The 19,326-nt window shown below is 44.7% G+C and overlaps 1 protein-coding gene across 1 annotated transcript in view; it reads left to right on the forward strand.

The window, feature by feature from the left end:
• CHCHD10 (coiled-coil-helix-coiled-coil-helix domain containing 10) overlaps positions 1–18,361 on the forward strand; it is a 58,927-nt gene extending 40,566 nt beyond the window's left edge. Inside the window, exon 4 of the mRNA XM_069619923.1 lies at positions 17,984–18,361. Within this exon, the coding sequence (XP_069476024.1) occupies positions 17,984–18,003 (20 nt within the window). The 3' untranslated portion in view covers positions 18,004–18,361. The remainder of the gene's footprint in view (positions 1–17,983) is intronic.
• The last annotated feature ends 965 nt before the right edge of the window (positions 18,362–19,326 follow it).

The following is a 19,326-nucleotide window of genomic DNA, read 5'->3' on the forward strand; positions in this document are numbered from 1 at the left end:
GAAGCTGGATTCCAATAGAGATTTACGACAATGAGCGTCTGCCTTGTTTGTTGAATGACAATTTTCATGGATCCTACTATGAATTGAATTAGGGAGGTTGGCATGATTTCTGTGGTTACTACAAAGTCAAGGTGGTTGTTAATGAGGATGAGTAGGCCTGACGTCGGTCTACCAGTGTCCCCTTTAATTGCTGGATTAAGAAGACTTGAATAGCCTTCGACTATAGGTGGAATGCGCATCCAGGTCTCTTGGAAGCAGTCATTTCGAGTTGGCTCCTGCCTGAAACAAGTGAGTAAAGCCCCATGTATTCCATGATGCTATTGTGAGGGGCATTAGTGCTGATGGGAGTCCGTCCTATGGCATCTTGATTTTGTCCGCCACTAGCCCCATGAGCCATTTCCAGTTTTCTTCTGTGCCAACCACTGGGGTCTTTGTTTCATGTTTGTTAGAAGATCTTTCTTGGCTGTGGCCATTCCTTGGTTGTGGCGATACAGACTTTCTGTGGCTATAGGAGTTTCTACGCTGGTGTGTGTTGGCTCTGACCTGTAACGGTCCGAGTGGTGAGACAGGTTTTCATGCCAGTTGTTTTTGTAGTTGCGCCGATCATGGGTGTCTGTAGTGCTATCCCTCCTTCCGTGATTTCTAGAAGCCCATTTGTTGTTGTGGCCATAAGCGGCTTTTAATTCAGATTTTGGGTTCAACTCCGAAGAGTTGTGGCTATTTTTTGATGGACCAACTGCTATTTTCGACTCCTCTTAGTTGAGATATTTCCTGTTTTAAGGATTGTGTGATCAGAGTCGTCATCGGGTAAATGAGCACTCAGTCCAGTGTATTTTCTTCTGGAAATTCGACACTCGCTATGTCATTAGATGTTAATGAGCGAAGAGATGGAACATGATGTAATAGTCTAATGACATTTGCTCGATTTATGATCAGCCCATCTTCTTCTGTGCTCATCCTTTCGAGTAGAAGCCCATCTTCAAAACGATTGGAATTTAATCCAAGACTTTGTGATTTATGTGCCGCTTGATTTATTGAGCGAGATGGTAATTTTGAGTGGTGAAATAAGTGTCTTTGCTTGGTCCTGCCCCAGGGTTGTTATGCGTATTATTGTTTTTGATGGGGGCGGAATATGAAACACCCTCTGTATCCGCAGGTTGTCTTGACCTCTTGTTCAAGACTGTCTTTTTGTGTGTTGGAGGCAAGTTTATTTGGTTTTGGAGTCTTTTGAGATGGTATGTTTACATCCTCACATTTTTCACATGCCTCAATGGATGCAGGGTGTGACATGGGCTGTTCTATATGCAAGCGGAGTGGCCCTGTTGGAGCTCTTTTCTGGTCGAGCTTGATGTTGGGAATCGGTGGGCCGTCATCCATATTTATTTGGACTGTGGAGGTGCTCACGGGTTCATCAGATCAGATGATGAGGCGTCAGTTTCATTGACAGTTTCTTCCAACACACTGTTTTCCATATCTATGGGTTGAAGAGGTTTTTTCTGTGGACTTGGGTGTTTGCCATTTGTGTCCTTAATTGGTTGTGGGTCGTCACTAATTTCCTCTGGTTCACAACTCTTTTCCATGTTTATTATTTGTGACTGTTTTTCTTGTCTTCTTTGTTTTATGCAGTTGTCATGCTTTATGTGCGGATCTGAAATGAGTTATTTTTGATGATGTTTTTGTCTTGAGGTTTGGTCGTTAAGATGAATGACTCAAGAGACGCCCTCTTTTGTTTACTTTGATTTCGCAAGTCTATTAGGTTGGTCTCTGGCAATGTATTGATCGATAATTGTGCCTTGATTGTTGTTTAGCAGGCACTTGCTTTAATTCGGGTGCTTTGGTTTTGACATTTGGTTTGCTTTTGTATGTTTTGATTATCGATTTCGGATTAGATGTCTTTGCTCCTTTGACGAAGATGGGGCATATTTGTTGTGGTGAGTTGTCACATGAAATGTGCTCCAAGCCTATGCCAGCTACTAGGCCTTGCCGTGCATCCCATCATTTTCGGGCGTGCCATCAGTTTCTGAAGAAGGTACCAAACCACTGGGTACAGGACAGTGAATTTTTGGGGCGGCATAGTCCCTGCTGAAGTCTCAAATGGATCTGTTGGCTGATGGCTAGTTTTATTAACACTGGATTCAACATTAATTGATTCGATCGTTTAGATAGACGTCGATTTTTCTTGTCTTTGATGTGGGGCTCAAGAATGGAATGGATAAGAGCTGCCACTTTCTCTTGGCTCATGCCAAGGTTCTTTTGAATGGCTGTGATAAAGGCTTCAACGAATATAATTTTTGAGGTGGTCATAGCTATAACCGTCTGGTCTTTTAGCTGGTCTGCCATTTGTTTGTACAACTTCATAAATGGAGCCATGACAGCAGACATAGTTGTTATAGTGAAGTTGTTTTCTGAAGTAGCCTGTAAAGGAGAATTGTCCTGTATATATTTTTCCGGTGCACAGACTGTGTGGCATTGTCTTGAAGACTCACTTTGAGTTCTGATGACTAAGTTGAGATCTGACTTGAGGCATCCCTTAGTAAGATGTTTGGTTTTTCCAAAGAGCTCTCTTGTGAGATTACAGTTGCATAAGGAGATGACTTTCATGATTTTGAGTTGAAGCTGAAAATACTTGAGCTCTGTAAGTGTGTTGTGCCAGTGGCACCCACAGGCATATCTTTAAGTCGACATTCTAAGGCTTCAAATTTTGAAGCAAAGTCTAGGAGAGTCACCAGATGATGGAGCATGAGAGCAAGTTGTGTAGAAGCGTTTATTGCTTGGCTGTAGCCTTTCGGGGTGTTGTGGGCGCCCATGCTCACGGCTTCCTGTGTGCCATATGAATTTTTCAGGGAGATGGTAGGGCATGGACAACTGCTTTCTCAGAAAGAGATAGCGTTGTTTGGTCTTTCCACCTCGTAGCATTGAATCATTTGGTCACCTTTGACCATGGACTTCCAATTGCTGTGGCGTCATGTCAAAATCAAATGACCAGTGATTATTGCCAGAAGGAGCGGGTGTTGATGTGCTGGGATTAGCTGGGATTAGCCACTTTATCCAGCGTTGAATATGGGCACGATCGAGGGTCCTTGGCTGAGTGATGAGGAAAAAAAGAGCTCATTCCAGTTTTTAAGGTATTTTGTTCGTATTTGGTGGGCTCGGCAATGGCCGGCAGCGTGTCTTTTTTTTTTTTGTCGCGGCTGGCATTTGATTAGGTGCTGACATGATTTCATGTGCCTTGAATAAGTAATTATCCTGGCGATCAAAGTGTATTTGTTGGCGACACGTGTTGCCTGGTCTCGCCTTCGCCCTCTGTGTTTTCAGGCGACTTGTTTAAGTGCGTGTGAGATGAGTCGTTTAGATTTCGGGCTACGGCGGAGGCGACTGGGTTTTTTGCATGGGGTTCTTATTCCCCATGTCGACCTCGTTGTTGCCGGGCCGCACGGCCGGTTCTGCTATTGAATGTGTGAATGGATCGTTCATACAGTTAAAAGACAAGGACATGCAGGGTTGTAAAGGAACTGTCGGATTGACCGGCCGCGCGGTCATGAGCGGTGAGGTGGTTTTGGCCGCAATGATAATTTAAGTTATTCAGCGGGCATATGGACAAATTTGAATTTGCATTACCTGCAGCGCTCACCTTGCTTGGCTCTCCTGTGTCCCTGGTGGCGGAAGTTGCTTGTATCGGGGAGGCACCCAACGTATTATCCATGTCACACGCACAGGTCCGCGGGAAACTCGGACGAGCTTCACTCGAGCCGAACACTCGGCCAAACACTCTGCCACAGTCCGCTTGTTGTGGCAAGTGTTTTGTTGACTTTGGCTTTGGCTCCTCCTCCAAATAAAAGAGTACATAGACTCCACGTTTTCACAAAAAGGAAAAGCAGCAGTCTGCAGTCGTGGCCACACTCGGCCAAACACTGCCTTCCTTTTCTGCCACCTCGCGAGTCGTCCACCGGGAAGCAACTCTTTGAAAGTTCCAGATCTGCTCCTTATGCAGGAGATTTTAACCCTGCTGGAGAGGTTCTATAGAACCAGTACCTGTAGCGGAGAGGAACAAGGGTTGGTACTCCACTTATTTCCTAATCCCCAAGAAGGATGGAGGATTGAGACCCCTCTTGGATTTAAGACTTGAACTAGTTCCTCAGGAAGTACAAGTTCAAGATGTTAACCCTTTCTCAGATCCTTCAGGCCCTCCAGCTTCAGGATTGGATGGTAATTTAATGTGCCAATCCATAACAGGCACAAAAACAGTACCTGAGATTCACTGTTGGCGGTTCTCATTATCAGTGTGAGTTCCGCCATTTGGGCTGATATTGGCCCTGAGGGTATTCACCAAACTGATGACTGTTGTGGCAGCGGGTCTTAGGGGAGGGGGAAATCATGTTTACCCCTACCGAGACAATTGGCTGATCAGGGCCAGTTTCCCAGAACAAGCCTTGGAACATCTCAGGTGTACCTGCCACTTCCTTCACAGACTGGGCTTCTCCCTCAACTTGGTCCCACATGATACCATCACAAAGACTCCACTTCATTGGGGCAGTCCTGGATGCATCCCTGGGGAAAAGCCTTGCCGCCAAAGCTCAAGAAATTCTGCAGATGGTGACCAAATTCCAGAATGCCCAGCATATACCGGACTTCGATTTTCTGAGGTTGCTCGGCCTCATGACATCCTGCATCTTCCTGGTGCCAGAGGCTCTCCTAGAATAAGATCTCTCCAATGGGCTCGCAGGACTCGGTGTTCACAATTCTCAGGAAGGATGTCGGACCTCCTACAAAAATCCCGAACAGTCTCGCTGGAACTTCACTGGTGGGCCTGTCTGGAGAACATCTTGAATGGAGAACCATTTTGGCAACCATGACCGGAGATAACAGTAGTGACGGACGCTTCGCTCATGGGGTGGGTAGCCCATACCAACAATCAGCAGTCATTGGTCTCCATCGGAATCCAAACTACCTATCAACCTTTTAGAGCTGAGGGCAATTGGACTTGCGCTGAAGGCTTTTCCGCCATCTGATGTCCTGATAATGATGGACAACACACTGGGTATATACTACCTCAACAAGAGAGGTGGTGTATAGGGCTCCATATAAGGTGAGTACCAGGCCTTTTTACGCATGAAAATCTTGTAAATACGCCAGCTTTATTATTTTCCTGCGTACATTTACACACCGGTTTAGAGCAGAGGGCAGTTCAAAGGTCAGGTTACGTGACAGAAACCAGAAGGCTTCTTGTGATTTTTATCTACATGGATGTAATTGCAAGCCACCTCCTGAAACAGAATGTATTTCTCTGAAGCCTTTAAAAAAAAATAAACTGCACACTGATAAAACGAATTGTTTCTTTCCATTCAGCTACAGAAGCACTGCATGTTTTCCTAGAATTTTAGGATTGTATAATTAATAAGATGGAAAACAAAGTTGGAATGGAGTTTTGAACAAGTTGTTTTTTTCCAGTGAAAGCAAACCAGCATTGCACAATTGTATTTTTCAGAGTTCCGTTGCTGTGTGCATAATCCTGCAGAGGCAGCTCATTTTTACACTTCTAATTTAATTTACAGTCTAATTATAAAAACAGTGTGTAAAATGATTATGCACAGTGTAGTTTACATCCATTCAACCTTGCAGTCAATTGGGTACATTACTATAAATGGTCAGTGGCAGCATTGTCTTTGCTCAAGGGTGAGTAATTGTCATTACACTGATCACAGGTGTTCTAGCCGCTCAAATCTTCAAGACTACAAATAAAACATCCAAAACCTGCCTCTCAAGAAAGTGCAAGCGCTGTTCAAAAACAAATGAGTTACATTGGTAATTGAAATGGAAACTCAGCAAAACCTGTCCCTGTGATAATCCAGATGGGTATTTTACTTTATGTAGCGCTTCATAAATGGTTTGTCATACATCTAGGTACTGTAATCATTATACCTCAATACTCCGTTAACCAACCTCTGAAGGATGTTCGCCAATAAGATAGCTCAGCCGGATGAGCACTTCTTGCTGCTGTGTGATCTGTGGGTTGCGGGTTCGAATCCCGGCAAGTCCAATTCAGCCTTTTATCCTTTCAAGGTCGATAAAGGAGTACCGACTTTGGTTTGGTGGTAATTGTGATGAATCTGTTGTATGTACAGCGCTTTGCCAAAAGAACTATATAAATAACCATTTGATTACTAGATTAGATATAGAATTTAGGATGGAGTGCTTGCCTCTCTGCACTGTTGTATCATAACATTGGCATACCATTAGGTAGTAGTAGCTCCAGGAAAGTAGGACTTTCATTAAACATCAAAAGACAATTCTGCTATTGAATCTCAAAACCCACAATGCAAATTCATGTATGATTTACTATATAATTGGCTAGGTTTTTGTGATTTCAACATTTAAAATATATACAGGAGAGATCAAATGGCCAGAATTAATGAAAGGTGTATTCTGTCGCAATGCAAAAAGCAGCCGCCTAGTAATGATTTCCATACAGTTTTCTTTTTCACACGTCGGCTGGATGTCGCATACATTTTGCTCTCTTGTGAAGGAGAAAAGTCATTTTTACTCTTAAAATCACATATACTCTCAAAGTTTAAAAATAGAGAGTAAAATACTCCCACCTCAAAATCTTATCTGGAGCACTGATCACTACCACTGTGCAGAGAGGCAATGCAGCTCTGGTTATGGGCAATACTACAAGGAATCTCTGGCGGCAGTTCATTTAGCCGTAGAGGAGAATACAACGGTGGACAGTCTCCCACGACTGTTAGCTCTGTAAATCCTTCAATAGATCTGCACCCTTTTGGGAACTCCTCAAATGGATCTGTTTGTGACCATTGTCAACTGGAAGTGCAAACTTACTGCTCAATTCCCCCCCCACGAGGAGCTTTAGGAAACGCGTTCGTAGTGGGCTGGGAATTTCTACTCCTATACGCGTTTCCTCCAGTCCCCCGTTATTCCTCATGTAATCGGGAGGTTGAGGAAATCCAGGATTCTAATTGCCCCGAATTTCAGCCAGGAGAACGTGGTACCTGGACCTTCTAGACATGTCCATCTGCCCTCCGATACATCTTCCACAAAGAGAGGACCTTCTCTCGCGAGAGGAGGGTCGGGTTCTCCATACGGATATCTGGACGCTCCGCCTTCATGCATGGTTTCTGAGAGGCTGAGATACAAGGATTGGAACCTCCCGGACGACGTAATGGAGATTTTCCTTTTGGCCAGCAACCTAATCTTGGTACTGCTGCTGAGTTCTGTAGCTGGTATGGAGAGAAGAATGTTGACCCGTTTACATGTAATACACAGATGGTGTTAATTTTTGCTACATCTGTCAAATCTGGGGATCCAGATTGGTACCATCAAGGGATATTTGGCGGCACTTTCTATTTATTTTTGCGCGCACTTCAGAGTAAGTCTCTTACTTTAAGATTCCTCCAATAGTACAATTCTTAAAGGGACTGACTAAGGTTTTTCACTCCAATCCTTTTCAAGTCCCACTTTGAGATCTCAATTTTGTGAGCGCCTGTCGATCCTTTACACTCCTGTTCTTTGAGGCTACTAACTTACAAACCATCTTTTCGGTTGCAATTACTCTGCCCGAAGGGTGAGTGAGCTACCAGCGTTATCCTGCAAGCTTCCTTACACTATCTTTTATAAAGATAAAGTGGTAGTTAAAGTGAAGCCCACTTTTCTCCCCAAAATTGTCTGAGTTTCATCTCACTCAGAAGATAACGTTACCATCTTTTTAGCCTCCACCACATCCTGGGAAGTTAGAGGAAAGGCTTGATCCTAGACGTGCACTGAGCTTTTACATCTCCAGAATGACGAGGTTAAGACAGGATGACGAGTTTGTGGGCTATTCAGGTCACAAATTGGGTTTGGCTACTACCATCCAGATGGATTATATTGGCACTAACGGAATGCTACAAATGTAAAGGGGCATGGCAACTTCTGCTTTACAGAGGGGATTTCCAATAAGGGATATATGTGCAGCTGCCACATGGTCGTCTGTACACACATACCGACTCGTCTTGGGGCCAGGAATCTGCATTTGGCAAAGCAGGGTACACACCCATAAACGTCAGGTCCTACTAAATTCTACTCCCTCCTCCAAATTATTTAAACTGCTTTGGGAGTATATCAAAGACGAGGAATACGTAGGAGGACACAATCCTTTCGAAGAACAAGTTACTTATCCTTGGTAACGTTCTTTCGACAGGATGTTCCTCCCACGTATTCCTTAACGCCCCTCCCAAACTACCCTGCAGTAGAATTTCACTTGCAGTTAGTCTATCCTCTCAGGAGGAATAACCGTCAGAGACAAGGTAATCCTTCACTCGTAAAAACGGAACTGAGGCCAACAGGCGCTGCGCGTGCTACATCTGCCTTTGGTGACGTCGACATTGAGACATAGGCCTCTGAGGAACATCGAGTCGACGCACAGAGCCCCCCCCTTTTTTTTTTTTTTCTGAAGCAGCAAAGCTGGATTTTGGAAATATCAGGAATATGTGGGAGGAAAATCCAGTTGAAAGAACGTTACCTGGGGTAAGTAACTTGTTCTTCCTCAACTACTCGGAGGGCTACTCTTGTACATCTCCTTCCCTCACAATCCTATCCATGATACTTACAAGAATTGACTACGCAAACAGCCTGCAGCCTCTACCTAGGAATGCTCAAGACTCGCCAAGAAATTCTGGGTGCAAAACACGGCAGCCAGGATTCGATTGAGATTTAACCGATCACTCCAGCTCAAACCTACATTGTAACCAGTAAAAAAAAAAATATTCAAAGCAACTTGAATCGCCCACAAAGCCTTGCACAGACAAGGGTCCAAATTCCTCCAAGACCAGATCAGCCGCTACCGACCAAGCAGGGACCTAAGATCGAGCAACGAACTACAAATGGAGGCTCAAAACTCCAAAAAAAGGAAATTCAGAGGAAAAGCATCCTCATGTCTTATTGCAAACCTCTGGAACACCGTGCCAAAGAAATTAGAACCGCAGAAGACTACATCACCTTCAGGAAACCACTCAAACCTGGTTATTCAACAGAACATGACAACCGCAAAGGGACGTCGGCAACAATAAACAACCTTGCAGACCAAAAAGAAATAAACTAAAAGACACGGTCAGAGATAACTGCAGTAATATCTCAGAGGACTGCCTCACCCCCACTCCCGTTTGGAAAGACAACCCAACCAATGGACAGATTTTAGGGATTGCACCTCACCCAATTATGCTCCAAGGAAGCTCCGACAGGTGAACCAATAAAAAAACCCAGTGTGATGCCGGAAATGCATCAAAGGGACAGGGCCTCTGAATCCTTGTACTTTATTGCTTTATCATGTATGTTCTGACTTGTTTTCTGCGCAGGAGTTCATATGGGACCCCTGTAAGTGCGGCTCTTCTTGTATTTAGTTTGGTGAACTGATCCTTGGGATACCCTTAGGCTAGGCACCCATGGGTGGGAGTACGACCCTGTACTCCTATTGTATGTCTTTGGGGCACCTATGCGTGGCCCACAGAGCAGAGTATGGGCTGTGGCAGCTCCATGCTGAATTGACAGGTGCCCTGCGCATCCTCCATTTTGGGATGCCCAGGCCCTGTTATTGGAATCAGTGGATTCCTCATAGGAAACATGATGGCCCCTGTGGCCTCTTGTTTTCTATCGCCCGTTACCTTACTTTTCCCAAGTCCCGGGAAGCCCTAACTATGTCCCTTCCACATGACTGGCTGTTGGGTGGAAGTTCCATTATATGGTATTTTGGGGAAGACCAAGCCAGACTGGCTGGAGCCTTCCCAATGACTGGATGTTGTGGGTACGCCCATGTGGTGCAACCTGGGCGAATGGAGTGTGTAACAAATATGTATTCTGTGTTTATGGGTGTCTAGTATCTGGTGTTTAAAGCTGTTGAGGAACCTTTTTGGGGTACCTTGTAGTGGACCTCAGTGCCCTATTTTATTTTGAAGAAAACTCTTTTTCAAGGTCGCATCAGAAGGGGGCAACAACGGAGTCATTGGCTCCTCAACTCAGTTTGAATAGAAAACTGTTTGCAGTTGCACTCGATCACTCATGCGCCCAAAGTGTACCGAAAAAGAAGACAACCTAATTTTCAGTATTCGATTTTGTTTTATATTGACAAATGCCCTCTGTGATGACACGTGTTTCGACGCTGCTTCCATCTTTTTCAAATCGGGGCTAAATATAGAGATCATATGTGGTGACAAGAACCATTTGTTGAAAAGCGAGACATTTTTTACATGAGTTTGATTAAGCAGGCCAAGATACATTATTGTTGATAGAACAAAGAAAAAAGTGTGAAATATAACAATTATTGTGTGTTCCACAATTGTGACATTCCTTACATGACCCGATTTTGTAAAAAAAAAGAGAAGAACATTTTGTACAAACCAAAATAAACAATTAAAAATGTAAACAATGTGAGTGGCCATTGAGGGAGGGGTAGTGGGTAGGAGTATTCTGGGTATTCAAAAGAAGAGAAATTAAGAGAACAACAAAGTCATTACATTGATACTTGTGTCATTCACCTTCAAGTGTGGCATCTGATGTATTCTAGAAAAATCAAATTGCGCTTATCCAGTCTTTGGTTGTTTATTTATCTTAACGTCTTAGCGGTGGGATGCGGGCAAAACTGGCTTTAACATTTAGCTTCAAGTTTCACTTAATGCGTGAAACAGAAACACCATACAATTTAGCTAAGCTCCATTAATTAAATTTTGCAATCTAAGCTCCGTCTCATTAAACAAGGGCAACAGACAAATATTTACCATATGATTATCGAGACTGCCTCTAACTAAATTCCAGAGGATGCCAATATGAAAGCAACAACCAGACTATTTTCTCCCGCATGCGAACAGTACTAGCAGACTTTAGAAACCAACAACAAGGCCAGCATTAACTTACGAGTGGGGTTCACTATATATACTCAATCTCGTTATAAGGACTCAGATCAGATACCTATAGGTCCGAGCATAAACATGTAATATTTTCTCTGAATAGGCTGCGATTTAACCTGTGACCGGACATAAGACGTTAAGATAAATAAACAACCAAAGACTGGGTAACCGCAATACTTGCCACAATTGAAGGTGAATGACACAAGTGTATCAATGTAATGATTTTGTTTTTTTCTTTCTCTTTTTGAATACCCATAATACTCCTACCCACTACCCCTCCCTCAATGGCCACTCACATTGTTTACACATTTGTTTGTTTTGGTTTGTACAAAATGTTTTCTCTTTTTTTTACAAATGGGGTCATGTAATGAATGTCACAACTGTGGAACACACAAATTGTTATACTTCACAATTTTTTTCTTTGTTCAAACAAAAATAATAATGTATCTTGGTTTGCTTAAACTCATGTAAAAAATGTCTCTTTTCAACAAATGGTTCTTGTCACCACATATGATCTCTATATTCAGCCCCGATTTGAAAAAGATGGAAGCACCGTCAAAACATGTGTCATCACAGAGGGCATTTGTCAATATAAAACAAAATCGAACACTGAAAATGAGGTAATGTGTCCTCTTTTTACACTTGGGCGCATGAGTGATTTCGAGTGTAACTGCAAACATAGTATCTGGTGTTTGCCACAATGACTGAGACAGCCCTGCCCGAAAATGGTATGAATGTAGTGTGTAGTGCTGAATGGCAGAGTGCTTGTCCGAATCCTAGTTGTGTCTGGATGGAGAAGAATGGCCTGAATGCACTGTGCGCCTGATTGGCTGCCTGACTGCCCTTCTGAGTGATTGGTTGCCCGAGTGTGACCCAGCAGAGTGAATGGGAGATCAACAGTATATATATCTGGGGGGCCCTCACTGCTAGAAATCGTTCAGAAGCTGAAGTTGATACTTGATGCTTGCTCTCGAAGCCGAGCCGGAACCGCTGTTCCCTTCCTTGCAATCTGAAAGCTGTGCTGCCTTCAATAACTGATCCGAGAGGACCTGGTTAGGAGACCTCTCCATGAGCTACGAGGGACCATCGTGCCCCAGCAGATCTTTGCCAAAGCTCCCTGGTAGACAGACCTATGAAAGGCTGCCGACCGGCGAAAGGGGAACGCTGAGGAGAACGAAGAGAAGCACCGAGCCGTCCACCGTCACTGACCGGAGCCGCCATGCACCCTCTGCCTCAGACCATTTGATCCAAGGACTCCCTAGTTCATCGTCGTCGACCGCTTTCGTCCTGCTGGAGAAAGTAAGGCTGCCGGTGACCGCGGAGAATCTGCCAGTGGGTTTCCTGCCACCCAAAGACCTCAGACGCCGACTAAGCTACTGAAGCCAGCCGTGGTCACGTCCTGTCCGTCAACTCCAGACGCCAACAAGACTATGCCCTTGCTGGGCCAAAGTTCTTTATCCACTCTTTGCGGCAACGAACACTCGTTGCCGATGTGCACTGCACGCCTCTCCTTCACAGGACGTTCACGAGCATTTGTCAACGAGCACCGCGAAGATCGAAGCTGCCCCCTCAACGACCGCCGTTAACCTTTTTTCTTCATCTCAGAAGTTTGACGACCCGTGGCTCCTGCCTGAAAGGGAGCACACGAAGGGCCCGTCGATTCCCCGGCGAAGAACTCTACAACACACAGTACATTTGGGTTGCAGAACTATAGAAGAAGGTAAGACTCTATAGACCATACACGGACTGGGCTTGTAGTGCATCTTCATTTACAGGTTGTCCAGGTCGGGTGCGCGGGGGTGATCCTCCTACAGAACTGTGCCTGACGGTAGGGGCTCAGTACTTTGCCAATTGTCTAACCAACTTGTCTTCCTCCTATGTCTATGGTTGATATCGTTTTTGTGTTGATTCGTATGCTATTTGAACAGTTCAGTTGATGCCTTTTAATGGTACCACCTAGAACTGTATATATTTACACTTTTAGAATTGTTGGAGCACAAAGTGTATTATCGTGATTTTGTATATAACCGTGAACCTTATTTATATAAAGATCTGTTTTTTCACTAATACAGTGTGGACATTCCTTTGTGGGTGCTTATGGACTACACTGTAGTTGGAACCAGCCCGCATCACCTCCTGAGAAGCTAGGCCTTGATTGCTCGTCCATTACTACCAACAATGGAGAATCTTGGCTGGGGTCCTCTGCTCTCTATACGGCAGAGGAGCGGCACAGGAGTACAGACACCACCCTCCGGTTGCTTTACACCTAGCACACGACCCAATCGCAACTAGGGACACCATATCCTGCCCAAACATGGCACCTTTCCCCCTGTTTAGAACTCCTGCTGCACACCCTGTCGGGAACAGACCAAAATCTTATGGTCCTCTCCTAACTGCCACACCCACCTGGATGAACAACGAGCACATTAGGTTTCAACCTGCCACCCTAACTTCAAGGGAAGTCAGACCTGACCTAGAGAGGAGGCGAGATGGACAGACTGAACTACGGCCGAGAACACTGGTAGATGCCATTAAGCAGCAAACGAGTCATGCCAGAGGCCCCACCAAATCGACAAACTTAATAACTCTTCTCCTCTTCCTGCTGCTCCAACATAACCAAAGCCACTAGACTAGAATATGAGCTAGCACACTACACATAAAAATTCCAAGAATCAATCATAATATTCACATCCTGCCATTACTCCGATAGTTAGCAAGCCCACCTAGAGGGAACCCCGCCACCCCCACAGACCATAAAGCATCAACCATACAATTGCACACCAGCACAATGGTCATACTCCAACAGACATCTGCCACCCTGGAGCCTTATGGATACAACTAAACTGGGGGCACAACCACACTCGCCCCAACATCACACGACACACACCCCAACACAAACGCTAGCACATAATTCGAGGCACTGAGTCATACCCATACAGTTATAACACACAGGGCCTCCCGAACCAACTCCCACATGCAAAATAACTCTTACAGACTCCGGTTCCTCCTGGTTCTGAACTTTTCATCCTATCCTCACTTAACACTCCCACCCCCCCCAGCCCCTCTCGCAGAGCCATGGCCGCGCCTGGAGACTGCCCTTGGGTGATAGCGGTGCGCAGTATAAATCAACATAACATTGTTTAGATTAAAGTTCTCTTTGACATGATTTGCACAACAGCCAAAGCTGTGGTCTGGTAAATCCTCAAGTCCTGGTGCTGGCTTTGGGAATGGTATTATTCATCTTGACTGGGTGGTTATGTCTTGGTTATGTGTCTGTGCCCGGCTGCAACAGACGGGCACAAAATCTGTTGAAAAGAGCCCAGATGCATGGCACATTATCACCCCCTGCCTCCCGTCGCGTTGGGCAAAGACCCAATCAAAATCACAATCTGTCGTTTCTCCACCTTTTCTGTAGGTGCAGGTCCCAACTTGACAATTCACCCCCTCGCTCCATTCCATTTGGGTATTTTCTTTATTCAGCTTGTTATGCTATTTCTTGTCTCATGTCTATGATGTCATGGTCGGTTGTGCAGCCTATGACCACAATGATGACATCAGCAATGTCATAGAGGATGTAATTAGTGAACTGGCATCACTAATGACATCACTGTTTACATCATATACATAACATGGCATCTGACATCATATCCTTTATGACTTGGCTAATCGTGACTTTGATTAACTAACAATATAGGTTGTGGAAACTGTGCACGGCTAGTGGCAGGTTAGTGTTGTACAATATACAGTGTGCACAGCCGAAGGCTGGACCACTGCCTATAGCCGGAGGTCATGGCTAGTGAGTGTTGTCACAAGAGACACTGGCCATGGATGAAGGCAATGGCTAGTGGCTTAATTATACAGTGAGCACGGCCAAAGACTGTGGGCACTGACCAAAGCCGGTTAGTGTTGTAATGTAATCAGAGGTTCAGTAAGGTCATAGATTATGTAAAGAGTGGTGTCATCTGTGATATCGTTGTGGTCATAGGCTGTACAACAAGGGTGTAAAGTTAGGGTGGCTTTAGCTGAAGTTTAGGGGTTTTGTTGCGTTGTCCCTGCAACTATTCTTTTTTTTTTCTTCAACTTTCTTTTTTACTCCATAGATTTCTTTTGCACCACTGGGCATGGCAAGTCGGCCGTGGCCACTGTATTTTAGAACACTTATCAGACCACTAGCTATGGCCTTTACCCATGGTCAGTGGGCATGGCTTTCCGACATGCCTACTCATTTTAAAACACTTGCAAACCATTGCTTAAAGATGTTAATCAATTACAGACTGATTTTACCTTTTTGGACAGTATCATGTATAAAAGATGCCAGTCTTTGAGAACTGTCTAGTTTAAAACGCTACCAGACCACTAGCCATGTTCTTCATCGCACGCCCCAAACTAATTCAATTAAAACAGCACAGCAAAGGGCGTAGGAAATGACCGACTGCAAGAATAACATATGCCCAGGTACTCTTGCCCCACTAGCTCTAATCGGAAGCTGGCACCCATGAATATACAAACAGTAAGTGAACATATATCTTAAAGTGAAATATACAAATGTTGTTCAGTTGACCTTCGCCTTCGAAGAAAATGTGCAAGACAAAATAGCATTGGACTTTAAACAAAAATGTAATGAACACCAGAAAAATAAACCGGGGAAATTCCCCAATAAATATGCTGGCTAAGTATGAAAGTATGAAAGGTGCTCACCTTTTAAACCAAGCAATCTGTACTGAAATATTCCCTGGAAAACAAAATCCCAATTCGAGACAAGTGCTTGTGGTCTTATTAATCGTCTGCTCTGGGAGCCATGACAACCTGAGTAAAATCATGGTATGCAAATACTTGAGCAAACTTGCCAACCTAAAAAAGGGGGGTTGCATCTGCCCTCTGAGAAAAATGCTCCGCTGTCCACCCACATGTGTCCTTTTACTTGTGCCCTGAAAAGCAGTCACAATCCGGGGGAGGGGAGGAGAATACTACAGCAGTGTCAGGATTGCAATTTATCTTGCCAAATCCTGGGAAAATACTCCTGACTTATTTGCCCTCTCATTGCCCCTGCTCACCCCCATGCCTGGCTTTCAATACTCTGCTTGATAAAGAAACTGATGTACACGTACCATAGTGTCACTCTAAATCCCTATTGAACTGTTGGAATAACTTTTTACAATTGTGGCATTATAACCCTCCCCTCCCCACCCCGCAGTCTCGGGAGGATGGCTCATCAGCAACACGCTTGGCTTGGAAGCAAGACAACACAGAGCACCACAGGTTCGATCCTTGGGTCCGCGCTTAGAAACCTCTGGGTATTAAGCGTGTTATAAATAACCTATGATATTATTAGAGACCACAAGTACCATAATGCAATTCAGCAAAGGCCACGATTGTCTCTCAGAGCATTGGGAACATAGAAGATCTTTAAACGATTTGGGGGCATAATATATGTATAAACAAAGTAGCATTCAGATGCCGTGTTATGAACACAGCATCCGGGACTCTGCACTGTCGCCCAGCCGTGCAGTAACCTGGATGATGGACCCTGCTTTCCTTCAAAGCAAGGAAAGGGTAGGCCCCCTCAGGCCATGTTGCTCTAAGTGGTCTTGTAATTTCTGCTCATTATTAGGCAACATGGTGTGAGGGGGGCTGGCCGCTTCTTCGCCTTGCAGCTGGGTTGCTGCAAAGATGGGAGCCCCGGGTGCCTATCGTGTTACTGGCTATGGTATTTTATTTTTTATTTTTTTTCCTTCACCACCGCCCTCCTTCCCCCCCCCCCCCCCCCGATGTCCCTGTAAATATATTAATATTTAAACAAAACAAGTTTTCTATAGCTGCGGGTGCACAACTACAGATACCCTCAGCTGACTGTAGTCTTCATAGCCACAAACATTGGGAATGTGGCTGAACAAAATGTACCTGCCCTCACACTCACCAATTGCCCCCTCTCTGTGCCTGCTCCCCACACACCCATGATGACGTCTTTGCCTCCCCTTTCCCATTCCCCCCCACAACACATGTTTCTATTCTCATAGCTAAGGTTGCAGAAAAGCTTTGTGTTGCAAACTCAGTCCATAGACCCCCTCCAGCTCCTAACTTTCACTTGGTTGCCCCCCGCCTCTAGCCTGATGGCATTTTCATGTTTTTTGACATGCAAAAGCCTTTGTTCTGTGGTTTTTATCTTCGGATTCCCTCGGCTATTGCCACGACTATCTCGCACACTGAGCGGGTGGTAGGTGGGGAATGGCGGCTGTTTCATATAAACACCCAGTTTGTATGCAATTTACATAGCTATGTTGGAGAACGGGCGCACCCGATTTTCCATCAAATATTTTTTTTTAAATGACTGGACGGAATGACTGCAAACCGCACATGGATCGCGAGTCAGCGCTTTGGTCAAATTGTTTCAGACGTGGTCAAATCCATCCAGCAGTTTGGCGGCGTATGGTGGAGCAAAATAATTTTTTTTTTTATCTGTGGAAAATTTTAGGGAGTAGGCCACAATTTAAACTTTGGATTTTCCTTTTTGTTTTCTTAATAACTTATTATTTTTTTATAATCTTGCCCAAAATGTGCATTCTGAGGGAAGGGGGACGCTGTGAATCCTTAATTGTTTTCAGAATTGCGGCTAAATCCCTTGCACTAGTCAAACATTATTAGCAATTCATTGTTTTGGGTTTCCTGTCTGAAACCAACTCATCTTAACTATATATGATGCAGTGAGTATTTGGTTTCAAGTTAGAATTAAGTTTGAGAACTAAATCACACTTAGGAACACGATGAATGCACAGTAGAGAGAAAGTGGAGTATAATGGGAGATGTCCACACCAACATTTTTAGAAGGAACCCCAACCCCAAAGGAGTGAGGAAATAAGTTATTGCTACTACTGAAAAGAAGGATTACGAGGGTGTTTTTGCTTGCACCACCAAGCCCATAATTGGGGTAGTACCAACCCCATAATGGGGGTAATAGTGGATGGAAGCAATGTGAAGGGGTGGGGTCAAAGTTCACATATAAAAAGGAGCAAGATCCAGGAGTGCAGCAATGAAAGCGAATCATAAGAAATTTGAACTTAACACAATTTTTCTTTTTCATTTGTTACATTCAGGTATCTCGGCTCTGCTCTGAGTGAAACGGTGGTGAAGCAGGATCGAATCAGGTGACCTGAAATGGAACAGCATTAGAATATCCGATTCTCCTCAAGCTCTTTTGTTAGCAGCGTTGACGTTGGTTGCTTGATCTGGGACTTTATATTCCATGTGGTATAACTCAATCACACCAGCAAAAAAGTTGAGAAGTGCTTAGATTTATTTTACAAATCCAGCAGGACTGCGTTGTTTGCATAAGCTTTTACACTGCTTTTTCTCATGATTGTAAAAACATAAAATGCTAGAGAAGCTGCCATCGGCTAGCTAAAGAGGGTTGGTTGTGAGGCTGGTCACTTGCAATTTAACAACAGAGTATAATAAAGTTTTATTTTATTCCATCTGTATTTCAGTCTTCATTTCTCTACCCTTCTTGCCCTGCCAGATGTATGCCTGGATGGACTCTTATATGGAAGTTCTTTACAGTACTGCACCCCCCGCACTCCTATTCCTCCCACCTAGCTCCACATCCCCCCTCCCACCAGCTTAATTTATGGTGAAGCCAGCGTTCATTCCATGGGATACAGCACCATAAGCAAGTCCAATGAAGAATAGTGAAAAGGAAGTAAAATAACTAGAATAAGCAGCATGCTTAAAAGCAAGTGACTGGTGTTGGAGAGATGCTTGAGGGCACTAGATTTCCACCTTCTTCCTGGCCATGTTTCTACTTTCAAGGATGGAAAATGTTGTATGTAGTGATTCCTGATTCCTAGAGATCCATCTCCTTTCTTTCATCCAGTGGGCAAAGCTCAGTTTACTTGCTGAGGCTATCTCTGCTTCCTGTCCTGCCATCACACACCAGCAGGAAAGGCAGGTAAACCACATCCCTCAGCTCCTGCTGGAGGTGCGGGCCATGCTGAAGAAGGGCACGATAGTGCTCATCCCAAAGACTCCGGGGCTCCGAGTGTACTCTCGGTACTTCCTCGTCAAGAAGACGACTGGCGGTTGGAGGCCCATCCTGGACCTCCGCCGCTTGAACAAGTACATCAGATCCCAGAAGTTCCAGATGGTCACCCTTCAGCATGTGCTAGGACAGCTGGAAGAAGGGGATTTCCTGTCGTCATTGGACTAGGAGGATGCTTACTTTCACATCATCCATAAGGGACACCGCAAGTTCCTGCGCTTCGTGGTCCAAGGACAGCATTATCAGTTCAAGGCCCTTCCCTCGGTGAAAACCCTTGGCGCTGACTTTAATCCAAGTGCCTGACGCCAGTGGCGGCGCAACTGCGTCTACGAAGGATCCACATTTACCCCTACCTGGACGACTGGCTCATCCGAGCGAAATAAGGGGGAGATTGCAGTCACT

Source organism: Ambystoma mexicanum, chromosome 10, assembly GCF_040938575.1.
Source record: "Ambystoma mexicanum isolate Mex_15411 chromosome 10, UKY_AmexF1_1, whole genome shotgun sequence".
Lineage (NCBI taxonomy): Eukaryota > Metazoa > Chordata > Amphibia > Caudata > Ambystomatidae > Ambystoma > Ambystoma mexicanum.